This window comes from Strix uralensis, chromosome Z (genome assembly GCF_047716275.1).
Source record: "Strix uralensis isolate ZFMK-TIS-50842 chromosome Z, bStrUra1, whole genome shotgun sequence".
In the NCBI taxonomy this organism is placed as follows: domain Eukaryota; kingdom Metazoa; phylum Chordata; class Aves; order Strigiformes; family Strigidae; genus Strix; species Strix uralensis.
In genome coordinates, this window is record NC_134012.1 from 959,882 (window position 1) to 982,917 (window position 23,036).

General features: G+C 41.5%; 1 protein-coding gene across 1 annotated transcript; it reads left to right on the forward strand.

Annotated features, from left to right (window-relative positions):
* Positions 1-851: 851 nt before the first annotated feature.
* On the forward strand, positions 852-22,442 carry ELL2 (elongation factor for RNA polymerase II 2). The gene is made up of 12 exons (XM_074856177.1): positions 852-1,003; positions 3,636-3,702; positions 4,137-4,258; positions 6,961-7,124; positions 9,761-10,020; positions 12,789-12,913; positions 13,054-13,141; positions 14,870-15,428; positions 17,715-17,781; positions 21,084-21,255; positions 22,155-22,199; positions 22,332-22,442. Exons 1-12 carry the CDS (start codon positions 852-854, stop codon positions 22,440-22,442), a joined length of 1,932 nt encoding a protein of 643 aa, XP_074712278.1.
* Positions 22,443-23,036: the final 594 nt, after the last annotated feature.

Here is a 23,036-nt window from a genome sequence, read left to right on the forward strand (position 1 = left end):
GAGCTTTCTCATCTCCTTTCATGGCCCTATTTGGTCAGAAATCTCCATCTTTGCTGTGAGAGAATACAGCAAATTCCTACGTACCAGCCAGGATGCTCTTTATACGCGGAAGGTTGAATACGAATCAAAAGCAGCTTCTCTAAAACAAACGTGGTGTCAACAGACTTGCAGTGCTGCCTCTTGGTGCAAACAAAAGTTTGTTTTCTATTATGGATTAATGTCATTGCAGGGTATACTTTCTTAATAAAGGCTGCTTGACCTTCTGCAAGCATCACTGAAATAAGAAACACAAACTTTTTACCACTGTGCTTATCTTGCGATGAGTATCTTAATTCCGATTAAGCCAGAAATCCTTGAGCTGCCTTTTGAAGTTTTCAGAACCATATAATATAAATTTACAGTGTAAAAATAGGATTGTTTATTCAAAACAAGGGGCTTATTTGCAGAAGTTGCTGAGTCTGTAAACTGCTTGAAAGCGTTATTTTGTCTTGCAAGATACAGAAAGAAATGGCAAATATGTCAACAGCAGTAACTTTATCTTAAGGGTTTGAGGCGACAGTAGTTTTTGCAAACCTAGGTGTTGTCAGCAAGTTTATCTGGTTCAAGTACTGCTTTCTCTAGGTTGCCTAAAATGTGTTAATATTTTAAGGAATAGTTTCTAGACTGCATATTGCGTAGCAAGAACCCCATGCTTTAAAAGCGTGCCTCTCTAAGATAAGTGTACTTGATCTGTCAGGGGATGAGGTCGTCTTTGCACAGAAGCAAGGAGGGAGCCTTGAAATCTCCTCAGGTCAAAGCTGGTGGGTGGCATTTGGTAGAGGACAGTGCGCCAGGGCTGGGGTCTGCGCCGCATGGGTGGCTGCTGGAGCATTGTGCTTCTCCAGAGCCACGGTGTGTGGTGTGGTGGGGGGCAAAAACCTGGTGGAAACATCTGGCAAGCCAAGATCAAGGCAGATCAAGAGCAGCAGCTCCTGCGTGACAGTCTCATGCCATCGTCCTGCAGGTCAGCCTGCCGTTTCTTGCAGCAGCAGTCACCTCGGTGCACCCCAGTGTTGCAGAAGCCTGACACTGTGGGCTTGTGTTGGTTGGATGCTCGACCGTAACCTGCAGACCATTTTCTGTACAGCTGCTTCCCCATGTTGGGTTTTGACTTCAAGTGAGGTACCTTACACAGTCTCTTTTGAAGGGTATTGCACACCTATTTTCAGACCTCCATTCCAGTTTTTGAAGACTGATGTGAATTTTAACTCCATCCTCATGCATTTTGTCCCTGCCAGCTTTGTATTACCTGCAGATTCAATAATTATTCTTCATTCCGATTCAAAAATGTTTGGGCTTTCACTTTTGAACCATAATATGGAAAACAGGCTTATCTGATTTAATTGCAATTGATATCACTTAAAATGTGCTTTTTTTTTCCCTCAAGGTTTATCCCAAGTTTATTAAACTGGGTTATCTGAATTATGACAGACTTCAATAAATTTACTTGTTCAAGGGACAAAGCTTTTGGCTGTGTGGATATCCTGAACAGGTCCAAAAACAGTTCACAAAAATGAAGAGTTTGCATCTGCTGCATTACAGATTACATAATAAAACTTTGAAACTGAGGATGAAAGAATTAGATTTTTATTCTCTGGTTAGTTGCAGTACCATTTTTGAAATCTTTTAGCAGAGAAATATTCCCACTCTGTTCTTACATCCTCTTCATCCAATTGAATGAATGCCTGAGGAACGGTCATCTAGTTTTTCTGAAGTCTGTGAAAAATATGTCCTAAAAATTTGAGAATAAAAGTAATTTCTAGACCTTTTCTTGGCTCTTGCAAAGAGTGCCAGCTCCCCTGTACATCCACCCCGCACATGCAGCCCTTGCTGCTCTTCCCACTGCTGCCTGGCCACTCAGCAGCCTTCAGGCAAGTGACCCAGTTGTTTCTTTGCATGAGCAAAGCACAAAAAAAACTATTGCCGTCCAACAGCTTTATTCTGGATGTAAAATTAGCTCTCAGTAAATCTAAAAAGCTATTCTTCTGAAATTTGCTTGAATTTTTAATGGAATATTAATACAACAAGTTTTGCAAAAAGAAAAAAAAAAAACCTGTCGCAATGGTTGCAGTAGCTGGTTCCCTCATGACCTTTGGTGTCTTTCTTACGGAGTTTGTTTGTGTGTGTGGGAAGCTTTAAAACATTGTGTTCCCTTTTGAGTTTGCTCCTGGGAGCAAACATTGTCAGCGATAGCCTTCATGGGCATCTGCCTGTAAAGGGGCAGACTTGATTTTCTCCATACTTCAGCAGCGCCTTTTCAATATTTGGGAGAAATAGGACCTTGCTGGAGATAGTGGATCAGCAGCAAACGTGTGTGCTCAATGGTCAGCTTCTCTCTTCGCGTTTTTGTGTCGAAAGACATTGAGCCACTCTGTGGTTTGCTATACATCATGGCAATTGCCATGGCAATTCTTCCAGAATTTTAAATATAAATGTTAAGGTGCAGAAATTCCTAATGCTTAAGGCGATTTCATGCATATACATTCCTTAGGCTGATCAATGGAAAATAAAGATTTGCTCAAAATCAGCTTTGAGGATGAAGTCCAGCAACAGTTTCCTGCTTCCCTCTGCTTGACTGTATTTATTGAGGGCCAGCCTTAGACTGATCATAGTATACATTTGTTGGTTTTCCAGAAAAGTATATCAGGCTAAAAAACATTACCTCCTCTACAATTTAAATTAAATTTAAATTGTCAAATTCATACATGCACACTTGCTGTGTTTATAGTAAAACCTGTACACTGAAACATTCAGTCAGTTGTAGTTAACTCTATCGAATGTTTATAGATTAATTTTGGTGTCATTTGGGCCCCTATAGTTTTCTTGAGTTGATGGTTACTGGATAGTAACCTTCATAATCATTAAGAGGTAAAGCCACATATAAAATCCACAACTATGTGTTTGGAAACTTTCCCAATTTATTTCCATTTTTACATAAAACACACAGATTGCTCTTTTAGGCATACTGGTACTTTAAGCTGAAGTAAAAGAATATGGTGTTCAGGTGACTTGTCCTTCTCCTTCATGTCCAGTCACTGTCCCAGGCTGTTGATAAGCTCTGCCGGTACAGATGATTAAAATATAAACAGTAATGGAATTGTTTTGTAATAGCACTTTGTGCAAATGTTGTTTGCATTTTTGAAGACTGGGCAATCTCACAAGAAAATACTGAAAGATCTCTATTGAATACTGGTTTTTACATATCTGTCAGTTGAATTTAATATGCCATTAAAGAGTCAGGCAAATTTCAGAATAGCTTTTTAGATTTACTGCGAGCTAATTTTATGTTCAGAATAAGTAGTTGGATGCCAGTAATTTTTTTGTGCTTCGGTTTTTATTTTGTATAGCAGCACATTAAAAAATGTGCTTATGCCAATAAACATTTTAGTGATTTCTCATATTTACATTTTTAAGCTCCAGCAGAATGCGGCACACTTTGTGCTGAGTGATTAGTTCAGCCAAGGAACCGAGTTTTGTTACATCTGACTGAAGTTACAAAAAACTCTTTACATTTCACATTTATGCAAATTGCATCTAGAGCTGAGTAAAAGAAAAACGATTTAGCACCTGTTGGAACTGAAATTAATCTTTTATAGTTTAAGAGGTTTTACTCTTGTAATTTTGGGTGTTGCTGTTTACTTTTCCTTCTTGGAGCTGACTCCCGTAAGTGCTTCGTTAGGACCAAATAAATCTCGACGCTGGGGCAGCGTCCGAGGCGGGCTGTGCGAATCGCTCTCGTCTGTTTTGTTAGCTGAGCTTCAGTGCGTTGGATTGTGCTCAGGCGCTTGCGTTTAGAGTTAAGCACGTGCATATTAGTTCCACTAAATGGGAAAGGATGACTTGCTACTTGAAAGCTTTGCTGAATTAGAGGCTGAGCAACTGTAGCCTTTCCAGTGCCGTTACTGCTGTGACAGACGCATGGCCAGCAGTGCTCTCGGAGGGAGAACGGAGCCAAAGCAGCTTTTTTCAGTGATGCGACTGAAATCATATCAAAACTTTCAAAATACTGTTTCTCATTTAAAATTATGGTCCTAGCTAATTGCAGGCAAAGGAGCGCAGACTGAAGTTTTTACATAAACTTTTTTTTTTCCTTTTAGTTTTTTCAAATTCCCGAATTTGATCTGCCAGATGAATTGGATACATTTAACTTCCTCTTGTCAGATATTGGCAATGATGATCCTCAGGAAAGCTTTTACTGTGTCCAGCAAATGGACTCCAGGTAAGTTTTTACTTAACGTTTTCTTTCATGGCAAATTTAAGTAGATTCTGTGGCTTTGAGCATGCAGCGAAAACCTTTAACAGAAGCATGCTCCTAGTGATGAGCTGCAGAAGAAAATTAATTCCCAGCAATAGCATGATTTCTTGCTAATTATAAATACTTGCTTTTACATAGAATTCTTTTTGGGTTTGCTCTTAAAAAAGTAACCTTTTGAGTACTTTCTCAGCTCTTCATGCTATTTTTAAAAGCATTTGGAGCCTGGCATCAACCAAGCTAGACCAGATCAATTCTACAACCATATGTAAATATGATTATGGCTGGCAGCGTGCTAGCATGCTGCCCGGGATGGATAGCTGTCTTATTTTAAGAACCACATAAATCGGTGACCTTATCCATAATTGCATGACCGTGGTGTTTTAGAACCCAAATGTAATACAGCAGCACCTTGTCCTAGTTCTTTAAGTCAAAGTGAACAGTGTTAACATCTCCCGAAAAGGCAGGAAAGTACCATGCTTTTACATTAAGTTTTCTTCAGCCTCTAGAAGATGACATTCAGCGTAGTATCAATGTAGTCCAGTGGGGTTGAATAACTATTTGTCCCATTTGATTAATTAGGACGTGACAGGCAGAGTTTATGCACTGATCTGGGAAGCTGATAGCAAACAGGCACGTGGACACGTCTCCAAAAGGTGCTGCTCAGGTTCTCAGTCACAGGCGAGCTTCTGCCCTCAATTTTGGAACAGAGATTTCTCTAGATAGTGGGGTTTGGGAGCAATAAGCGAATGAGCTGGTTTAATAGCTCTTTGCCTAACAGGAGATCTCTCACCATCCCCATCCTCCTCTTTGTCCCCTTGCGCTAAGTCTCTTCTACCACAATACAACCTTTCAGTGATCTCATTTAACTGATGGGATTGGCAAAAAGCCGGATGGTTTAGTGGCAGACCTGGGTGAGCCTGAGGCAGCGTGGGCTTTTTTTGGTTTTGGGGGTTTTTTTTGATTAAACTGTATCTGAAAGGGGCCAGACAGCTGCCTCAGCTGGCAGAAAGCAAGCGGCAGGAGTGCATGCCAGGGCTGAGAGGTCCTGCCTCCGCTCCTGGCTTGCCCCTCCCCAGCATCTCTGATGACACTCTCTCCTTTAGGAAGGAGCACCTTCAGTTAAATTAAACTGTGTTTTTTTGAGTAAGATTAAATTTAAGCTGCTTTAGCTCTGAATAATTCCAGATAGCATGTCTAGGTAGTTTTAATGTAGTTTCACTAATCTTCTTCAAAATCTAATTCAGACTAGCTTTCGTGAGGTCCTTTGTAGCCAGCTCTCAGTTTGTGCAAAGTGCCTGCAAAGTTAATGCAAAACTTGTGTGGTGTTACACGCAGAGTCATTTAAAAGAAAATAAAAACAGAAAGGACCTCTGCAGGGTGTCGAGTCTAATTTTGTGCTCCAGGCAGGTCTAGCTTCAAAACTGGCTTGGATTTTGAACATGCCCAGCCTGAGGAGGGGGATTACACATCATCTCAGTCAGTGCTCAACTGCTCCTGTGGTGAAAAAGCGCATAAAAACAGTGATGTTCGAGGAAACAGGCAGCGGATAAAAGCTGTGCTTTAGGTGGCACGAAGGACCTTTATTTCTGTTGTAAATGCAGTAATTTTGGAACAAGGGATCAATACCTAGCTCTAGGCTATGGACAAAACTGTAGCTGTATCATCTTGAAATGTTGGTCAGGGGCTTGGTCCAGCTTCGACTTTCAGAAATGACGTGGTAAATTGAGACATGAGATTCTTGACCCTTCTTCTTGGAGGTTTGATGGGGAGTTTGAGGGTGGCTAAAGTGTTTTCGGGTGAGCTAAAGCCAGTATATTTTAGCCAGCTAAACCCAGCTAAACCTCTCTCTGGTCAGAGCCATTGCGATGGCGGGTGCCACACAGTGTACTCGTTAAGAGCAGTGACAGGCCAGTTTAAACGAAGCCGCTGTTAGTCAGTCGAGGTGCCCTCCTGGCTGGACGCAGCGCACTGCGGGCACGCATGTGGGCTGAGCATGGAGGGCTGGGCTCCTCCGGAATGGCTGCCTGAAGCCCCACGCCCACCCTGACGTTATCGGGGGGACCTCACTGTCCTTCCCCTCACTCGGCGTTTGCTCTGAGTGCCTCTTCTCCAACATGAATCCTCACAGAAGCGGGCGGGTGGACCCCACGCACTCCTCAGCGCTGCCAGAGGCACAGAGCGGGCGACGACGCGGGTGGACATCTTTGGAAGCAAGATGAGGGGAGATCAGGGCGCGGGCCGCGCACGGGTCTCGAGGGGAGGCTGGCTTGGCCTCCCCGGGCCTCGCAGTGCCCATGGCCACCACTGGCCACCTCAGGAGAGATGTGCCCAGCTGAGAGCCGCGCAGCTGGTGGAAGGCCTCTGGGTCGGGGCCCACCAGCCATTACAGGGCCGGTGTAACTGCCCGAGTTGTCCCGGCAACAGCCATGACAGCAATGAGCGCTGCGGGGAGCCTGTCTCTCAAGCACAGTACACCGACAGGTAAAACTGGCACCATTGGGACATGCAGAGACAATCTGGAATATATTTACGCCCTAGCTAGCTGTCAGGACTGGAAAAAAAAGGTTTTTCTTCACATGTTAAGACAGGTTTAAAAGTTCCTGATACAACCATACTTCTAAACATGAACTAGTGCTTGGGCTCAACCTTTTCCAATGTTTTTATAGTTCTGGAGCCTCTCAACTCAGTTGCCTGGGACTTACACAGAATAAAATTTCAGTGTGTGCCACAAGTGATTCCTATCCGACGACCCAAGCGTGCATGACCCAGCCAGAGGAGGAGTCGCGCAATGGAAGTGCAAAGTTTATTAAACCTGGTGGACCATTTTTAGGTATGGTGGTGTTTCATTTTTTACTAGATGCCTGTAAGTTTTTAAACTCAGTAATTCATTTTTTCAGCATATTCTTGGGAAAGTCGGTGTGTTCCGAGATCTCCGATGTAGGTAGCTTGCCCTCATGTTACAGGTTTGCAGTCTGCTCCTGCTGCATCCAGACATTAGCCCTTTTTTTCCCCCGAGAAAGCCTGCCAGTCGTTCCTCATTCCCATATTGCTTGACTGGTTGAAATTTTGACCACTGAGGTGAGGGATTTTACCACCCCATGCACTGAAATTCTTTGGTTCAGTACCTAATGTTTTGTTTTTGTGACGGCACTTTTGAGGACCTAAATACTGTGCTAAGCCATTAGCCTTAATTTGTAATCTAAAAAAATTAACATTGAGGAAGTCTCATACACAAATTCATAGGCTTAACAGGAAAAACTTTGCTTTCCACACTTGCTAATGCTGATTAAATTTTATTTATGTCTTGGCCATCAGTAAGCAACTGCTACCACAAGACCATGGTTTGTTTTCAAAAAAAAAAAAAGTTAAAGTAAGGCAATGCAGGCATGGGAACATGGATTTCATCATTTTCCACAAAACAGAAAGCATTTAGGTGGTATTGTTTGTTATTAAACTGCTCTGAGTACCGTTTTCCTGAGGAGCCTGGAGCTGGCTGCAGAGAGGCGCAAGGTGAGCATCCCCTTTCTAGGCACTCAGTGGTACGGGCAGCGGCGGTCCTGCCTGCAGCAGCGAGCTGAACCAGGTACATCCATCTTCATTACGTAAAACAGGCTCTCACTTGGCTGTGGCCGCAGTCATCCGCCAGCACGGACACCCCTGACAGCGATGGTACAACGCTTGCTCTGCCTCAGCAGGGTGTTTAAGCCAGCTTCATCACAGCTTTTTGGAGATACAACACTAAGTGTCTGTGGTCTTGACACTAAGGCAGCTCAGCACGGGTTGATACAGGGACATGGAGTGGGGACTGCTTCCCCTGCATTGCCTAAACTGCTCTTTAACGGCAGCGTGAGAGGAGCCACTTCCATGTATTTCAAAACTTCTCATTGGGGAAGTTCTACTTCACTTGTGAATGATCTGCGTGATTCCTGTTGGTGGTTTAAATAGATCTTAAGTGAATATTTAACATTAAATAAATGGGGTCTGAAGATTGACAGTAGGACAGTTAGGATATTTGGGGGCACTTTTGTTTCAGACTGGCATTGAGGAGGCCCAGGTAGGACAGGTCTTGTGGCTGGTAGGTCACGGGGGTGACTCTGCAGCGTGCTTCATGCAGTACAAATCAGGAACTGTGGTTGTTAATCATGTTAATGCTTGGTTCTGTTCTCCGTTTTTTTCTTTTAAGTGATTCAGAGACATGACTTTAGGAGGTGTTTTGTTTGAATGCTGGTTACCCCATCAGCTGTGCCGGGAGGGTTGTGTATCTACACAGAAATTAGCTTGTCAAAACGTTTGTAATGCATTGAATTTGAAACTGCTAAATTCATACTGTTCAAAAAATGTAACTGTGTGCATTTGCATGATTAAGTTTCTTCTTTAAAACCAGAAGGGCAAAGTCCAGGGAACATGCGGGGTGGAAAGGTTATAAAAGTTTGGCCTCCTCTGCAAAACAGAAACAAATTCCTGCTACTCCTGAGGACAAGCAGTACATAAGCACAGCTCAGTCTCTGTGTGTCTGATGGAAGAGAGCAAGCTCCAGATTTTCTCACCAAACTCATTAAGTCTCCCTCGTGTACCAAACGTGAGCTGTCGGTTTCAGAAAAATGTCTGGTTTGTGTCACATCCTCTGCTGGATTGCAAAGAGTATTTACTACAGTGATTTTCTGTAACATTCTGATAATTTTTTTTTTTTTTTTTTTTCCCCCTGCGTGATAGCAGAGCAAGGAGCTCAGGTCTTTTTCTGGAAAACTGAAATTCAGCTTGGGTGGTGTTACTTTTAAATTCTGGATTCATCACTTGCAAACACTTGCATTGTTCCTCCAGTTGAGAAACACATCTTTTTATAGAGTTTGATCCAAAATGTTGTGCAGGCCATGTTTTAAAACTTCTCTGGCCTTGGTCTGAAGAACTGTTAAATTTTAGGTGTATTGTTGCTGACAAACCTGGGGTTACTTAACAAGAGGGGAACATTTCAGCTTAAAATGTGGTGTAACTTACAGTAGCTCACAAGTGGTTAACACCAAGTGTTGGTAGTTTCTTTAAGCAGTGATGCAATTAATTGTGTAGACTTGTTCTCCCTAGGCATTAATGGGGGATCCTTTAGTTATATGGAAGACCTTTGCATAACACTTTGGGGTACTCTCCTAAAAAAAAATGCCTGATTTTGAGTATTCAGTGCTTGAGTTTATAAACTGGAAAAATAATAAAAGCACCATCTATATAAATAATCAGTAAAGCCTTCCTATCAGTATCACTCACCAGTTTTTTTTAATACTGAGCATTTCTTTGTTAATGCCTAGCTCAATGCATCTTTGCCACCTGTATTCTTATAGATCTTGAAATGCTAACTAAATAATTTTTAGAGTTTATGTGGCTTGGTAAATTCTTTTAAATCAACTTTCTTGTCTTCTGCCAATCTCCCACATCATTCACTTTTTGTTCTTTTTTTTCTTTTTACCCTTATTTCAGGAAGAAAAGCACAGGTCAGAAAAGCACCACAAAAAATTCCAGATCCTGTGCCTGTGAGGAAGAGATCAACACCCATGAACCCTGCAAACATAATACGGAGGATTCGCACACAGAACGTGGTTTCTCAGCGACCGTACAGGGATAGGGTGATTCATTTGTTGGCACTGAAGAATTACAAGAAACCAGAGTTGCTCGCTCGCTTGCAGAAAGATGGTGTCAACCAAAAGGACAAGAATTGCCTTGGAATGATCCTTCATCAGGTGAGATCATAGAGTTTGTGCCAGAAATTTTTCCCTCCTGCTAGTCTTTTAATCATAATTTTGAGCTGTGTCACTTCAGTGTTTAAATTAGAAAATAATAAACAACGTAAAGCTCCTTAAGTTTTTCAGTAAACTTTATGCAGACGCCCCAAACTGCAGGTCAGTGTGAGGAAAATAAAGACACATGAAAAAATTCTTGTGGAGCGGTTTTGTTTTGCTAGAATGCCAGGCAATATTAACTATTTCTAGCTTTGTTTCTCCTAATGTCTTATTTTTTCCTCCTTTTTACTTGGACTGCTTAATTGAGAGAAGCTGACCGTACATTCTCTCAGTTGTATGAAATAGTTTGTCATAGTACTTCATGTTTTTTGTGATGAGTTTATGTGGAGAGAAATTTGGTAATTGCAATCGCACAGGTTAGTACTTCATTTGAACGTGGCTGTAAGTGGTACTTGACTTCCCTTGGGATCTGTTGGAATTGCAACCAAGGGAAGGGTGTTCCAGCCAAATTGTAAATGATAAAAGTGGTGGTCTGATTTTGAGCACATTATTTCTTTGCTATCATATGGACTGTGTCTTTACTTTCCTTGAAACCTTTTTTTATTCAGTAGCTTTTTCAGTGCTCCTTTAAGTCCCACTTGCATTTCTTTATCATATCCCTCAAAATTATTGGTAAGTCTATAATGTTGTATAGGCTGCGTGTTCAAAAGCATCACTTATTAATTTGCTACTAAAACAGTTTAGGAAAGGCTTCTTAAAGTATCGTAAGATGCAGTGGCTCCTCCCTTACTTTTCAAACACTCCCTGTACCCATAGACTGTGGCTGAATTACGCGTGTATTAATGTGTAAAGTAGGAATATTTCCTATTTATCTAGGAAAAAAAGTGTTTTGGAACCTATTAAAGTGAGCAACATTCAACATTTATACAGCTTTGGTTGATCCTACACTGAATTCTAAAAACTCTTTCCTTAAATATGTCAAGTGTTATTGCTTTGTTTCCCCAGTGTGATGGTAGTTGGTTTTTTTTCACCCTGAAAACACACAATTTAACAGCCATGTTCTTACATACAAATTGAAGTAGTCAATCTATATGTTAAGTTGGTTATAAAATTCTAAAAGCTCAGCTCCCTAGAGCATAAAAGGTGCAAAAACTTTCTCTTGTCCCATTATGCTTGGCAATGTTTAAGGAGACTTTCCTGGAGTCTGTTTCTTGTGTATGGTGTGAACCTCAAGGAACCAGTACCTCAAGGTACTGGTTTGCATCAGAAATGGTCGTGTTAGCAGCACTACACCCTGAAAAGCCTTGCTCATGTTTTTCTTAGCTCTGTAATGAGGTTTTTTTGGTACAAATCGAAAATCAGCAGCCTGAACTTGCTAAGATCTAATATGCACCGATTTGCTTCTCTTGGAATACAGCTTTAGTTGTTTTTAACAAGTGAAATATTGCTTAAGGGTATCTTTGTTACTTTTAATTTTTTTTTTTAAGATGGGGACAGACAGACATGGACACAGGCATGAATTTGTAGTATTTACCATGTTTTGAAGGAAAAAAATAGGCTGAACTGAAAAGTGGTGGTGGTGTGTTGATGAGTTATTCGGCATTTTGTATCAGGCAAATAGAGACTGTTTTGGGGTTTTTCCCTGAAAAAGGTGTCAGCTGATGAAGTCTAAACCAGCACTTCAGGTGTCAATGATCTTGAGGGGGTTTTTTAGCTCATTTTAACCTTTTGAGTATACTTTGCATTTTTCTTAAGGAAGCTATAAGCCCGTTTTATTTTCAAAGGTATAGAGCGAGGCATGCACAGAACCCCCTTGTGACAATACTGAACCCTGCGTCTGCAAAATGAAGAGCAATCTGGGCCTGCACACCTCTCCTTAAACATTTCAGCACTAAAACATGTTTTCAAAATATAACTTATTAGATATAAGTACAGTTACTTTTTTTCCCATTTGGTACAATTTTGATATGGCTTAAAACTACTGGGATAGATGAAGAATTCATCTTTGTACCAGAAGTACTTGTCTAGCGCCAGTTAGGTTATCAGGTACAACCGTTCAGTAGAGAGATACAGTTTCTTGTGGCTCAGGCACTTGAGAAAGAAAATCAGTTCTGTTTATCAAGACAAATGACGGCACACTGTGTTCATTAATGTGATGATGGAAAATATGCATTGTTCCAAGCACAGTCTGTGCTCTGCCATCACAGTCTAGCCGTGTAGAACCAAAGAACAGCAGGTGTCCTCCTGAAGTTGAACAAATCTGGATTTGTATGTGGAGATAGTGTTCTTCAGTTCTTAAAAAAAACCCAAACAAACAACAATAAAACAAAAACAAAACAAAAAAACCCAAGCCCAAAGCAAAACAAAAAAAGGCAAACAAAAAAACCCCACAAAATAGGCCTCTCAGCATATTTCATGCAGTGAATATTTAAAGTTTTGGCATAGTTTGCCTTCATTCCCAATACTGTATTAAAGACAAAAAACGAGATCCATGGTGCAGAGAGAGGTTTTCACAGAGTACGCTTCATACCTGCTGGCAGCAGTTCAGGATTTTCTTACCTTCAAATTTCTACATCCCAAATTGACCACATTTTTAAAAATTGGTGCTCGTTACATGAGAGCTACTTTGATCTTCACATCTAAAAAACCTGGAAAACTGGTGTGTGATTTTGTTTTCAGCTTTTATTTTACTTTGCAGTACCAATCTTATTTCTGTAGTGTGCATTTAGGTATAATGAACATTTATTTTCTTAAATGTCTGCCCATAGGTAGCCAGCCTGAATACAAAGGATAATTCTTACAGTCTGAAGGATTATCTGTTTAAAGACATTCAGAAAGATTGGCCTGGATACAATGAAATAGATAAACAGTCATTGGAGTTAATACTTTCTAGGTAAGTTCAGTCTCTAGGGGAAGGAAAATTGCCATTTAAAAAACTTTCTGGGAAATGAATGTCTGTCCTCCCTATAATGAAAGAACTATGACATAGACATTTTTTGCCTTGTAACCTGAAGTGTTGGGTCATCCTTACAGAAAATTAAATTCGTCTGAGGATGCCCCCAGCACCAGTCATTCGGGATCTCCTGCAACTCCCAGTAAAGATAGTCCATCAAATTCTCAGGTATTTTGTACTTTTTTTTATCATTATTTCCAGTGTATTAAGATTTATCACACTTTATACTGATGTAAAAGTTGTGATGTGAAGCACTAATATTGTCTTTAACACATGAAAAACTGAAGCATTTATCTCTAATTGGACTTTTCTTCTTTTTAAAGGTGGTTGCACTGTCAAGGACTGCAAAAAAACTTAGTCATGTACCTTTAAGTGCTGCTATATTTAGTGTTCTGTATTTCAGAATGTTTATTAAAATATTTAGAAAAATAAAAAATTCCTGTCTATGCAGTATTTTGTAAGTATTTTGTAAATATGCATAGATCTCCGACAGAGAGTACCCCTGTTGTGTTTGAACAGCCAACATGTTGGCCTAAATTTCAACTGTCCATCCGTAGCATGTCAGAAGCCTCAACTTGCCTGTAGAGTTTCAAGTCGTTTGCTTAACTTCTTGGTTACCCGTTATTGTTCCACAACCCTGTACTTTCTGGTTAAATACTTAAAGCTGTTTTGTACTGCCACATAACATGTTCATCCTGGTGCATAGGAAGGTCTTCTAAAGACAAGATATGTATTTTTGTTACACGGTTGCATGTGTTCAACGTTCCTTGTGGCATGGTAGCTATAATACATAAAATATGCACAAACATCCTTGTGCTACTGTTTAAATGTAAAGCTTAGGCAAGTCTAGAATAAGGACGAATGGCCGTAGTGATCCACTTGGAGCAATATTTTTTTTTTTTCTCCCTATAGGCATCAGTTAAGCACCCACTTTGATCCAGGGTAGCCCAGGTGTGAAAAGGCAGATCTGAATCAGCAGGTAGTAGCAGGACTTAAAAGGCATATGTCCGGTTTTCCTATCAACACAAGAGGACCATGCCAACCCTTTTAGAAGAGGCTTGGAAAACTCTGCATTACTTTAAAGAAAAGTTTGATACTTTCTGTGACTAGGACTGCACTTCAGTGCACGCAGTGTGCAGCGATAAGATGGGAAGTACAGAAAGCCTTTCACCACTGAGATATTTACATTTACGCAGAGGAGGGAGGGCACACCTCTGTGTTTCCCTTCCAGAGCATGAAATGGTGCAGGTCCCAGGGACCTCTTCCCACCTGCCTCCCTACCCACAGAACCCAGATTTATTCCAACAGGGTGGCACAGAGCCGTGCCTGGGACTCCCGGCCCAAGCTGCCGCTTGTACATCGACGTGAGCAGCGTGCGCTTGCTAGAGGAGAGGATGTGAACCAGCTGGAGAGCAGCTGGGACAACAACTGCAGCAAAACTGGGGGGTTTACCCGTTCTTATCGGCTTTGCACATCACACGCTCTGAGAAGCATGCTGCTGCGTGCTTCTCGGGGCCGCTGCAGTAAATCGCGTGGCTGTGTGCCAGCAAAAGCTGACTCTTCACCTGGTGTGTCCCAATGGAAATCGGTGCCTCAACGACACCAACCTGACCTCCTCGTTTTGGTGAAGCCTCTGATCGAGCTGCTGGAGAGAGTGTCTTGCTCCCAAAGCCTTTTAGCTGTAGATTTGAAGAACGACTTGCTAAATCATAAGATTAGAAACCAAGAATGAAATAAACCATGTATTTAGCTGCCGTACTTCCTTGCTTGACAGCTATTTTCAGATAAGAAAGATGTGTTTTCAACAATTGCCAGTTCAGAAATGTTCCTTTTCCAGAACGGGAGCAAAACTTAGTTCTGCTGGTTTTTAAGTGGTTTTTTTCTTTATTATCACAGAAACGGGTTTTGAATTCCTCTTTTATCGATCCCCTGAACAAAAAGAAGAGGATCTCTCGCCTGGGCAGTGGAATCCCGTCCCCACTCAGAGACCGCTTGTCTGCGTTCAGGGAGAAAGCCGCTGCCGCCCCTCCGCCGCCTCCCCGCCCCCCGACCACCTCCATTCCCGCTCCTCACCCGCTGCCTTGGATGCGCCTTCACGCTTCCCACCCTCCAAAAAATGCCAGCTCCACCTCCCCCAGCACCCCTGAGGGGCAGGGGACACAAAACCTGCCCATGGACAGCTTCAGTCCAAATAGCCGTAAGGCCTGTGAGGACCAGCAACAAAAATATACCTCTTGGAGTTCTTTGGGGATCCCAGAGCCTGCCGGGGTGCAGGCAAAGCCTGCTAAGTCCACAGGCAAGAAGCTGCACCTGCTGCCCGAGAAGGCAAAAGAGCTTAAGGAGAAGGATGAAGGCAAAATGCAGGACACTGTGAGTGTGAGCATGGAGGAGAAAGACCTCAGAAAAGAAGAAATTGCTGAGCCGAGTACATCCTCCTGTTTGGATTTGGGTGAAGGTATTAATACGTTGCTTTTCCTAACTATTGTGTGGGTAACTGTGGTGCAAAGAGACCTGTAAAATGAGGGACTGGAAACGCAAATGGTCTAGTTTTTCACTTGGTATATATTAAGTGCTTTGCCATTATCCCTACTTTATGGTCATGAAGAATCCATATTGTTTTTCCGCTGTTGTATTACCTTGTAAATGTTAGTTTAAAGAGAACAACAACAAAAAGCAGAAGCTGTTCTGCTGGAAGCTTATCTAAAATTAGGTTCATTTTTAAGAATTCTCCCTCTGTAGTACAAAAATCGTTAGAAAGAAATCTGGAATGGATTGCTGTAGGGCAGAAACTGGTTAAAAGGAAGAGCTAGGAGCTAGAAAAACACAAGGAATGGATTTTTTTTTTTTTTTGCTTGATTTCCAGTAAACTGACAGTTCACTCAAACTTACTCCGCTTCTTTCATGAGCAAGTTTTAAAGTCTGCAAGCTGCAGATAAAAACCTGTCACACGTTTATGGCATGCTAGCTTACTGAATCACATAGATCAGATTTAAATGTATTTCATCGTGTATCACAATGCAAGGTTCATCAGCCTCTGCCTTTTCATGGAAAGCCTAAAACCTGCGTAAACTGGCATGAGGTTTGCTGGAGTTTTGGTTTGAACTGTGCTGTGAGCTCCTTCCTCTCTATCTTAGCTGCAGAATTTATTACTTCAAAAGATGTAGAAACGGTGTGCACTGAAAATGGCATTGAAAAGATAAACAGAAACGCTTGAAGAACACTTATTTCTTGACACACACACAGTAGGGCAGAGTTCAGTCCCTTTGTTAAATCTGTGTGTTGTCTAGTTTCAGAGGTTTGACGTGCAAATGAGAAGTCAGGTTTAGCCCTTTCCTATCACAGCCCGGAGGCATGTTTGGACTAGGCAGGGTGCCTCTCTGAAGAGCTGTTGTGCTTGTAGACAAGGGTGCTTTGAGATGCTCTTTTCACTTTTACCCTGGACATACTACACAGTGCCCACGTGGCTTGGGATTCCTTTGCAAATATTTGTGCTTTCAAATATTTATGAATTTATATACAGGTGAGCGTCTTTCTCCAGATGCCAGTAACGAAATTCTGAACAGCTAGGGAAGGAAAAATCTGCACTACATTTCAAGTTGGTGCTTACACTGAGCCATGTCAACAAACAACACTTGAATTTTTGGAAATTAAGTGCTCGCAGTGGAACTGTTCACTGAAGTTGTATTGTACATACCGTGGCGTTAATATTACTGTTTGCATTTCTCTCAAATTTTGTCCCCATTTTTACACCACTTTTTCTACTCCTGCTGTACTGCATAATAATACTAAAAGAATAGAGTAGAACATGACATGATAGCTTGGATAGCTTGGAGGTTGGCAAGAACGGTTGAGCTTTAGCAGAAATACTGCCTTTAAACAGTGGCAGTGTAAGAAAATAAAGAATATATAGGACTGTGTGTTTTAACTGCAAAACCCCAGATGAAAAGCAGAGGGAGATTACCAAGATCTTGAGTGTTCCTCCGTGTTCCAGCTAACTTTTCCTTATGGCAGCTATTTTTCTTATTTATCAAAAAGATAGGAGGCTCCTGAAATATTCCTTTAAAAAGAGGGACTAGAGATTAAGTGTACTGTGCTCTCATAATGCCGTTTAAAAGAGCAAAAGAGCAATTTACAAGTGCAAATAACTTTCAAACCCAGTTTTGCTCCGTTAAGGAGGAGCAATTCTTTGTTGCAGGTTATTGAAGCCTGAATGCCAGTAACCCATACACAATGCTCTTGACTTTCCTGCTTAGAAATTAAATCTAACTTTAGATATCTGTAATTGGCAGGGAAGGAGGGATAGAAAACATGGCATGAAAAGAACTTCAGCTTTCTGCTCTATTTCTCGCTGGAACCTGGATGTTGAGATACATCTATATCTACATAGATACAGATACATCTTAAGCTGTTGTCTTTTGTGCAGCTACATCTGTTGCTGCATAATTTGAATGGCTGTGCAGATGCCACGTCGTGTCTTCAAAGAAGAAAAGCTGACCTTGGGTTAATACTGCGGTAGCGCAGAACCTGTAGAATAAAGTAGCCGTGCCCTCTTTCTAAAGCCCGGTACTGCCTACTATGGAGAAGGTCATGTGAGCCCTATTATTAACTTACAGAGCTTATTCCAAGTAATTTACTGTGAGAATAAAACTCTAAAGGATTTTTTCAAGCCCATTAAGCTGGTATTGTTTGGCTATATTAAAAATCTGTTTATCGCAAGTGTCAAAGTTCTGCTTTTCTCTAGGAGTTGAAGAAACTTGCACTGCCTCCACAGGTTCCCCTTCAGCAAGTGAACCACCAGACTACTTCACGTGAGTAAAATAACAATTAACTTTCTTGCCACTCACTGAAGCAGATGAAAAAATCACCTATAAAAACTCTCGTTTAGCTACAAAATTGAGAATTGACCAAAATGTAGTTTTAGAATAATGACGAGTTCCCTCAAGTCACCCAGCTGCCTTATTCAACTACCTGCAAGTTTTAAACTCTGAGGTTGTCTCTTAATTATTGCGGGGTGGGGGAAAGAAGCGATAAAAAGAATTTTTAATATACTCTAGAAGACTTAAAACATTTAATTTCATTCTTCTTCAAGAACACCATAAAAAAGGAACACGAACCCGTGCTGTTTTCTTTTTAGAGGCAAGGCAGAACAGGAGGAACGCTGAATGCTAGAATACATAAATTTGAACATCTTTCCTGCATTTCCACTGCTTAGTGCATCTAAGGTGGAAAGTGGGGAGGGAAGGTAGCAGACTTCAAAGTCCGGAGTTACAAAGCCTATATGTGAGCTAACAGGAATTAACCATCAAAGTTATTTCTAAAGCTTTGATGTAAAATGGTCACTGGCTAACTTGAACCTACAGCAAAATATCCAATTTCACCGTAGAATTGCAGACCACAGAGATAGAGAAAACAGAGGAACCTCAATTCAGATTTTAACTTTTACCCGCTTAATTTTGACTACAAAGCAAGATAAAAATACATTAAACTTGCATGTGAAAGGTAACATACCTACAGTGACTGCCATGTTGCAGTCTGTAAAATTAGAGAAGGACTTCCTGGTGAGTTTAATTTTGGCTCCTGAACAAGTTGTCAAACATCAGATTGACATTTCCAAAAAGTTAAAATTTGTCTGCTCTATAAAAAAGTTTTTCATCCGTGAGAAGTGTTAAAGAACTTGCTTTCAAATTAAATACCTCTAATACCAGAATCATTTGGTTGCCTAAATACTTCTTTACAGGAGAAAAACTTTCCTGTGAGGAGGATTTGTCTTTACTGTTGCAAAACAGGGAAATAGCTTCTGCAAATGCCCAGTGTCTGGGCTTTTCCCCCACTGTTTTACTGGTGGCCTTTCTTTAAAAATGTGAAAGTTGAAGGAGGCCACAGTGGAATAACTGTGGAATAACGTGGTCAGCGCCACCTGAATTTCTAATAAAATGCACTTTTTTGGGGGGAAGATGGGTGCAGTGGGGAGCAGTCTAAAGCTCTTTCCTGGGTTGGAAGGGTGAGTTTGAGAAGGTTTTGAGGGGCCTTCGGTGCTCAGAGCTGGGGTGAGCACCCCGACAGGTAAAGCCAGGATGAGCCCAACACTTCCAAGCAGCGCAACTGCCCAGCGGCGGCAGCAGCGCTGAGCCCAGGGTCGTGTCTGCGGCGCTGGAGGGGAGGGAGCAGTGTGTCTGTCTGTTAAAACACTGTGAATTGTCAAGTTCAGCAGCTTCTGTCCAAGGAGCAACAACAGCAAGGGGGGTCAGGCCCCCCTGTAGCACTTGAACTTGGGTGCATCTTCTGTCTGTGCTGAAGCAGACGGCATGGCAGCGCCCTGCATCTCACTCACTGCATTAAGTGATGCTCCACGGAAAGACTGAAATAAGTCTGGCCCTGCAGGGAAGCAGTTTAGTGCTTCACGTGTTAGGCTGAGAACTCAAACCGATGTTTAATTCTTGGCCTCTGCTGGGTGACAATGAACAGATCCAGCTCTTCGCTGTCTGCTTCCCAGTGGGCTGAGGGCAGTGATACTGAGGACAAAGGTTATCTGATGTAATCTAGTATTAAAGTTGGATGCCAATAGCCACTGTTAAAAGGTTAAAAAAACCAACCAAACAAAAAACCCTTCATGCAAGGTTTCATGAACTTGGTTTAGTTCTGACTGGGATTAAAAACTTCAACGAAGACTTCCCTGTGAAAGGAGCAACGTCTGGAGCAATCTCACAGATAATCTACTGGCCACAGTGTCCTGGAAAAACATCAGGTTGTGCTGTTTCAGACTGATCACTACAGAAAGATTGAAACCTGAGAGCACCTACAATTTGATCCAGTTTAAAGGACTTTGGTAGTTTATTTCAATTTCTCTTCCTGTCTAAGTGCTCTGTAATTCATGAGTATAATCACAGCTTTAGCATAAAGATACTTTCCATCTTAGTCTAAAGATGATGAGAGTAAAGAAACTCAAGCTTTTTAAGCAAAGCTTAAGCAAGAGCTAGACAAACCAAACAGATTCACCTTTCTCCCCACTTCTATTCTCATTTCTTCCCTCTGCACACACATTGCGAGTGCTCTGGTAGGCTCTTCTCCTGTGCTCGACTCTTGCTGTGGGATGTAACTGTGCACAAGCTTCACAGGTCCTTCCCAAAATGTTGGAGGGCACCTGTAGTTTTCTTTTAAAAATCATCCGGCGCTCTAACCAGGTGCCTCTGGCCTGGGGTACATCACTGAGCAAAGTTGTCATCTGCGTTGGCACAGGCTTTCAACTTGTTAAATTTTTACTGCTCGTTAAAATTAATCTAAAGGTGGTTTGAAGGATTTGTCCCCGTGTGGAGACGCCTGTGTCATCCGAAGAGAACCAGGTCTTTAGGCTAGGAGGACCAGAAGTGCTGGTGTGGGAAATCATATCTATTACTCGCATTCCCGCTTCATCTTGGATTTGCATAACGACCTTGTTAAATCGGCTCATGCTGATTTGAGGGAGAGAAGAACGAAGAAAGTTTCAATCGCATCAGTGGCTTCAAGCATTTAAAGGTTTTTCCCTCCTTAGGAGGTGATGTGATGGGGTGTTTTTTTGTTTCAGACCTCTCTGCAGTTTGTTGCTGTATTGCAAGTGCCTTAGTTGAATGGACAGCAATGGAACTGGTGTTCTCTAAAATAATAAAATGTTATCATTAACTATGCTTGGCTGTTAGGTTTTTGGCTACATTTGTGCCTGTCTAACTGCATCCAACACTGTAAATGTAGCCCCTTCCAACAATGTAATGGAAATGAATTTTCAAAAGTAGATGTAAGCTAATTGTCCCTTTGTAGAAAGAGATTATAATCTAGCAGTTTCTCTTACTGAGGATGATGCTTCTATATTTGAATGATTGCTTATGTTTTCTAAGTATGCTACGCCTTTCTTGTGCACCTTGTGAATAAAAACTCTAAAGAGTAAAATATTAGCAAACAGCTCTCACACAAATATGGTAGATTTCTGTCATTACCTAAACACATTCCCTTGGAGCACGTGTGCTTACTTGTAGAAGCAGTCAGTCACGTAGTTAACTGACTTCAAGCTTGGGTGTCTGTGCTTGATATTCATTATGTCCTTGGTATGAAATTGCATGTGTGCTTATTTTTCCCCTAGAAAATACACAGCTATAGTCTCCTACGAGCAACGCCAGCGTTACAAGAATGACTTCTATGCAGAGTATGATGAATACAGGAACTTGTATGCTCAGATGGAGAGTATCAGCCAGAAATTCACGAGCCTTGATGCACAACGGCACATGCTTTCTCCAGGGTCCAAAGAATATAAGGTAGAGAAGGATAAAACTTTGAGGATTGTGTTTCATCTCCCTCTTATCCCATCCAAAAGTCCACATGTTCAGCACAGGCAGACTTTTCAGTATGTTTATCTGTTAAGTTATATTGACGTGGCTTTAAAAAGAACATCGCAGGCTGAGTAACCGGTCGCAGGGCTGGAACTGTCAGGCTGGCTCGTGCTTTGCTGGTGAGGCGTGGGGGTGCTGGGTGCTGTTACACAGATCGGGGAGAGGATTGGAAGCGCATGGAAACCAGCGGCCGTAATCCCAAAGCTTTCCTGACCCTCTGTTTCCCATGGTTTTATACACTTAACTAAACCTGCAGCCACAGGTTACCCATCTTCCCGATCCTAGCTATGATTCTAGCAGAGAAGGGTGTTAAAAACCTGATATTCTGGCCTTCCAGCCCAGACTTCTCTGATTTGGACATACAAATTCCTCATGTTCAGTACCAGAATTCTTTAATTCTGTGTGCACCCTGAGGATTCTTGTCTGGCTTTTTTTAGTTTTTGGTCAGATTGCAAGTGTATTTGTGAGCAGAAGGAGTATTTTAAAGTCCCTGGTACTGCTCAGTCAGACAAAGGGAAAACTTCTAGAATTGTCATACATCCTCAGACCCTGTGTGGGCTTGCCCTGATTTTTGACGCTTGACAAAACCCTGCACAAAGTTGTTCAGCCCTCAAACTCCACCTGTTTGAGCTGTCTGCAAACAGACAGCAGCGTGAGCGACTCATCGAAGGGAATTGTCAAACACATGCCCCTTCTGTTGCCTATTTACAGGTTTAATTGCAGATTTGGGGTGATGTGGGGGGATGGGACGTTATTTTTGCATTTTCGGGTAGTAGTGAAATGTTATTCATGTTGTCTTCATGTTTGTTTTTCTTTTCTTGAAGATGCTTTGTAAGGAAGTCTTAGAAGAGTACCACAAGTTAAAAGAGGTATGTGTAACACCAGATTTGTGGGAGGTAGTAATCACTGAGCCTGGCTCGAGGCTGTTTTTAAGCAAAGGACATGAAATATTAAACTCTACAGAAACATTTTCATGCCAAGATTTTCTTTTATCTTTACAGTCTAGCCCCAGCTACTCCGAAGAGAAGCGTAGATGCCAGTATCTCCACAACAAGCTGTCTCACATTAAGAAACTAATAGGGGAATTTGACAAACAGCAAGAAGAGTTGTAGCACTACTCCGCTTTGACCAGGACACGTGAATGAACAGAAGCTTATTTATTTAAAACTTAAGATTAGTTTGTCTAAGATTCTAAAAGTTAGCATTGAACTTTTCTGTTACAGAAGTTTCAGTATTAGCAGATTTAATTACTTTTATTGTTGTTGATGTTGCTTATATGCGTATTTAAAGCTGCTTTTTCCAGTCCCTTCTTTTCTTCAAGATTTATGTTTGTCCATTTAGATAGTTTTATCAGTAGATCACTGGGGAGTCAGTACCTTTACTATGAAGTTGTGCACATATTAAGAAAACGTTGTAGCAAACTGAAATGCTTATGGATAGATGTAAGGCTGTTTTCTGACCTTTCTTGTTAATGCGAACTCTTTGCCTTAAATGGTAGAAGGTTTAGAAATTTGCACAAAACAAAAAAATCACATTGTTTTGGAGGGTTAAAGAGGCATGTAGATATGCTGTATACAGTGCATTTTGTGACAAAAGAAACTCGCCCCTGCAATTTAAACCCCTTGTTGCAGTGGTTGCCTTAAGGTGTTTGGTTATGTATATTTAGTGTAGTTAAATTATGAGCTGCACTGCTTCCCGCTTTGCCG

What these genes read in the sequence shown, in the direction of transcription:
- ELL2 (XM_074856177.1), top strand. Translation starts at nt 852, where the DNA reads ATGGGTGGCTGCTGGAGCATTGTGCTTCTCCAGAGCCACGGTGTGTGG. An exon ending in ACCTGGTGGACCATTTTTAG is followed by an intron (nt 7,125 to 9,760) that starts GTATGGTGGTGT and finishes CCCTTATTTCAG; the next exon opens with GAAGAAAAGCACAGGTCAGA. An exon ending in TTGGAGTTAATACTTTCTAG is followed by an intron (nt 12,914 to 13,053) that starts GTAAGTTCAGTC and finishes TCATCCTTACAG; the next exon opens with AAAATTAAATTCGTCTGAGG.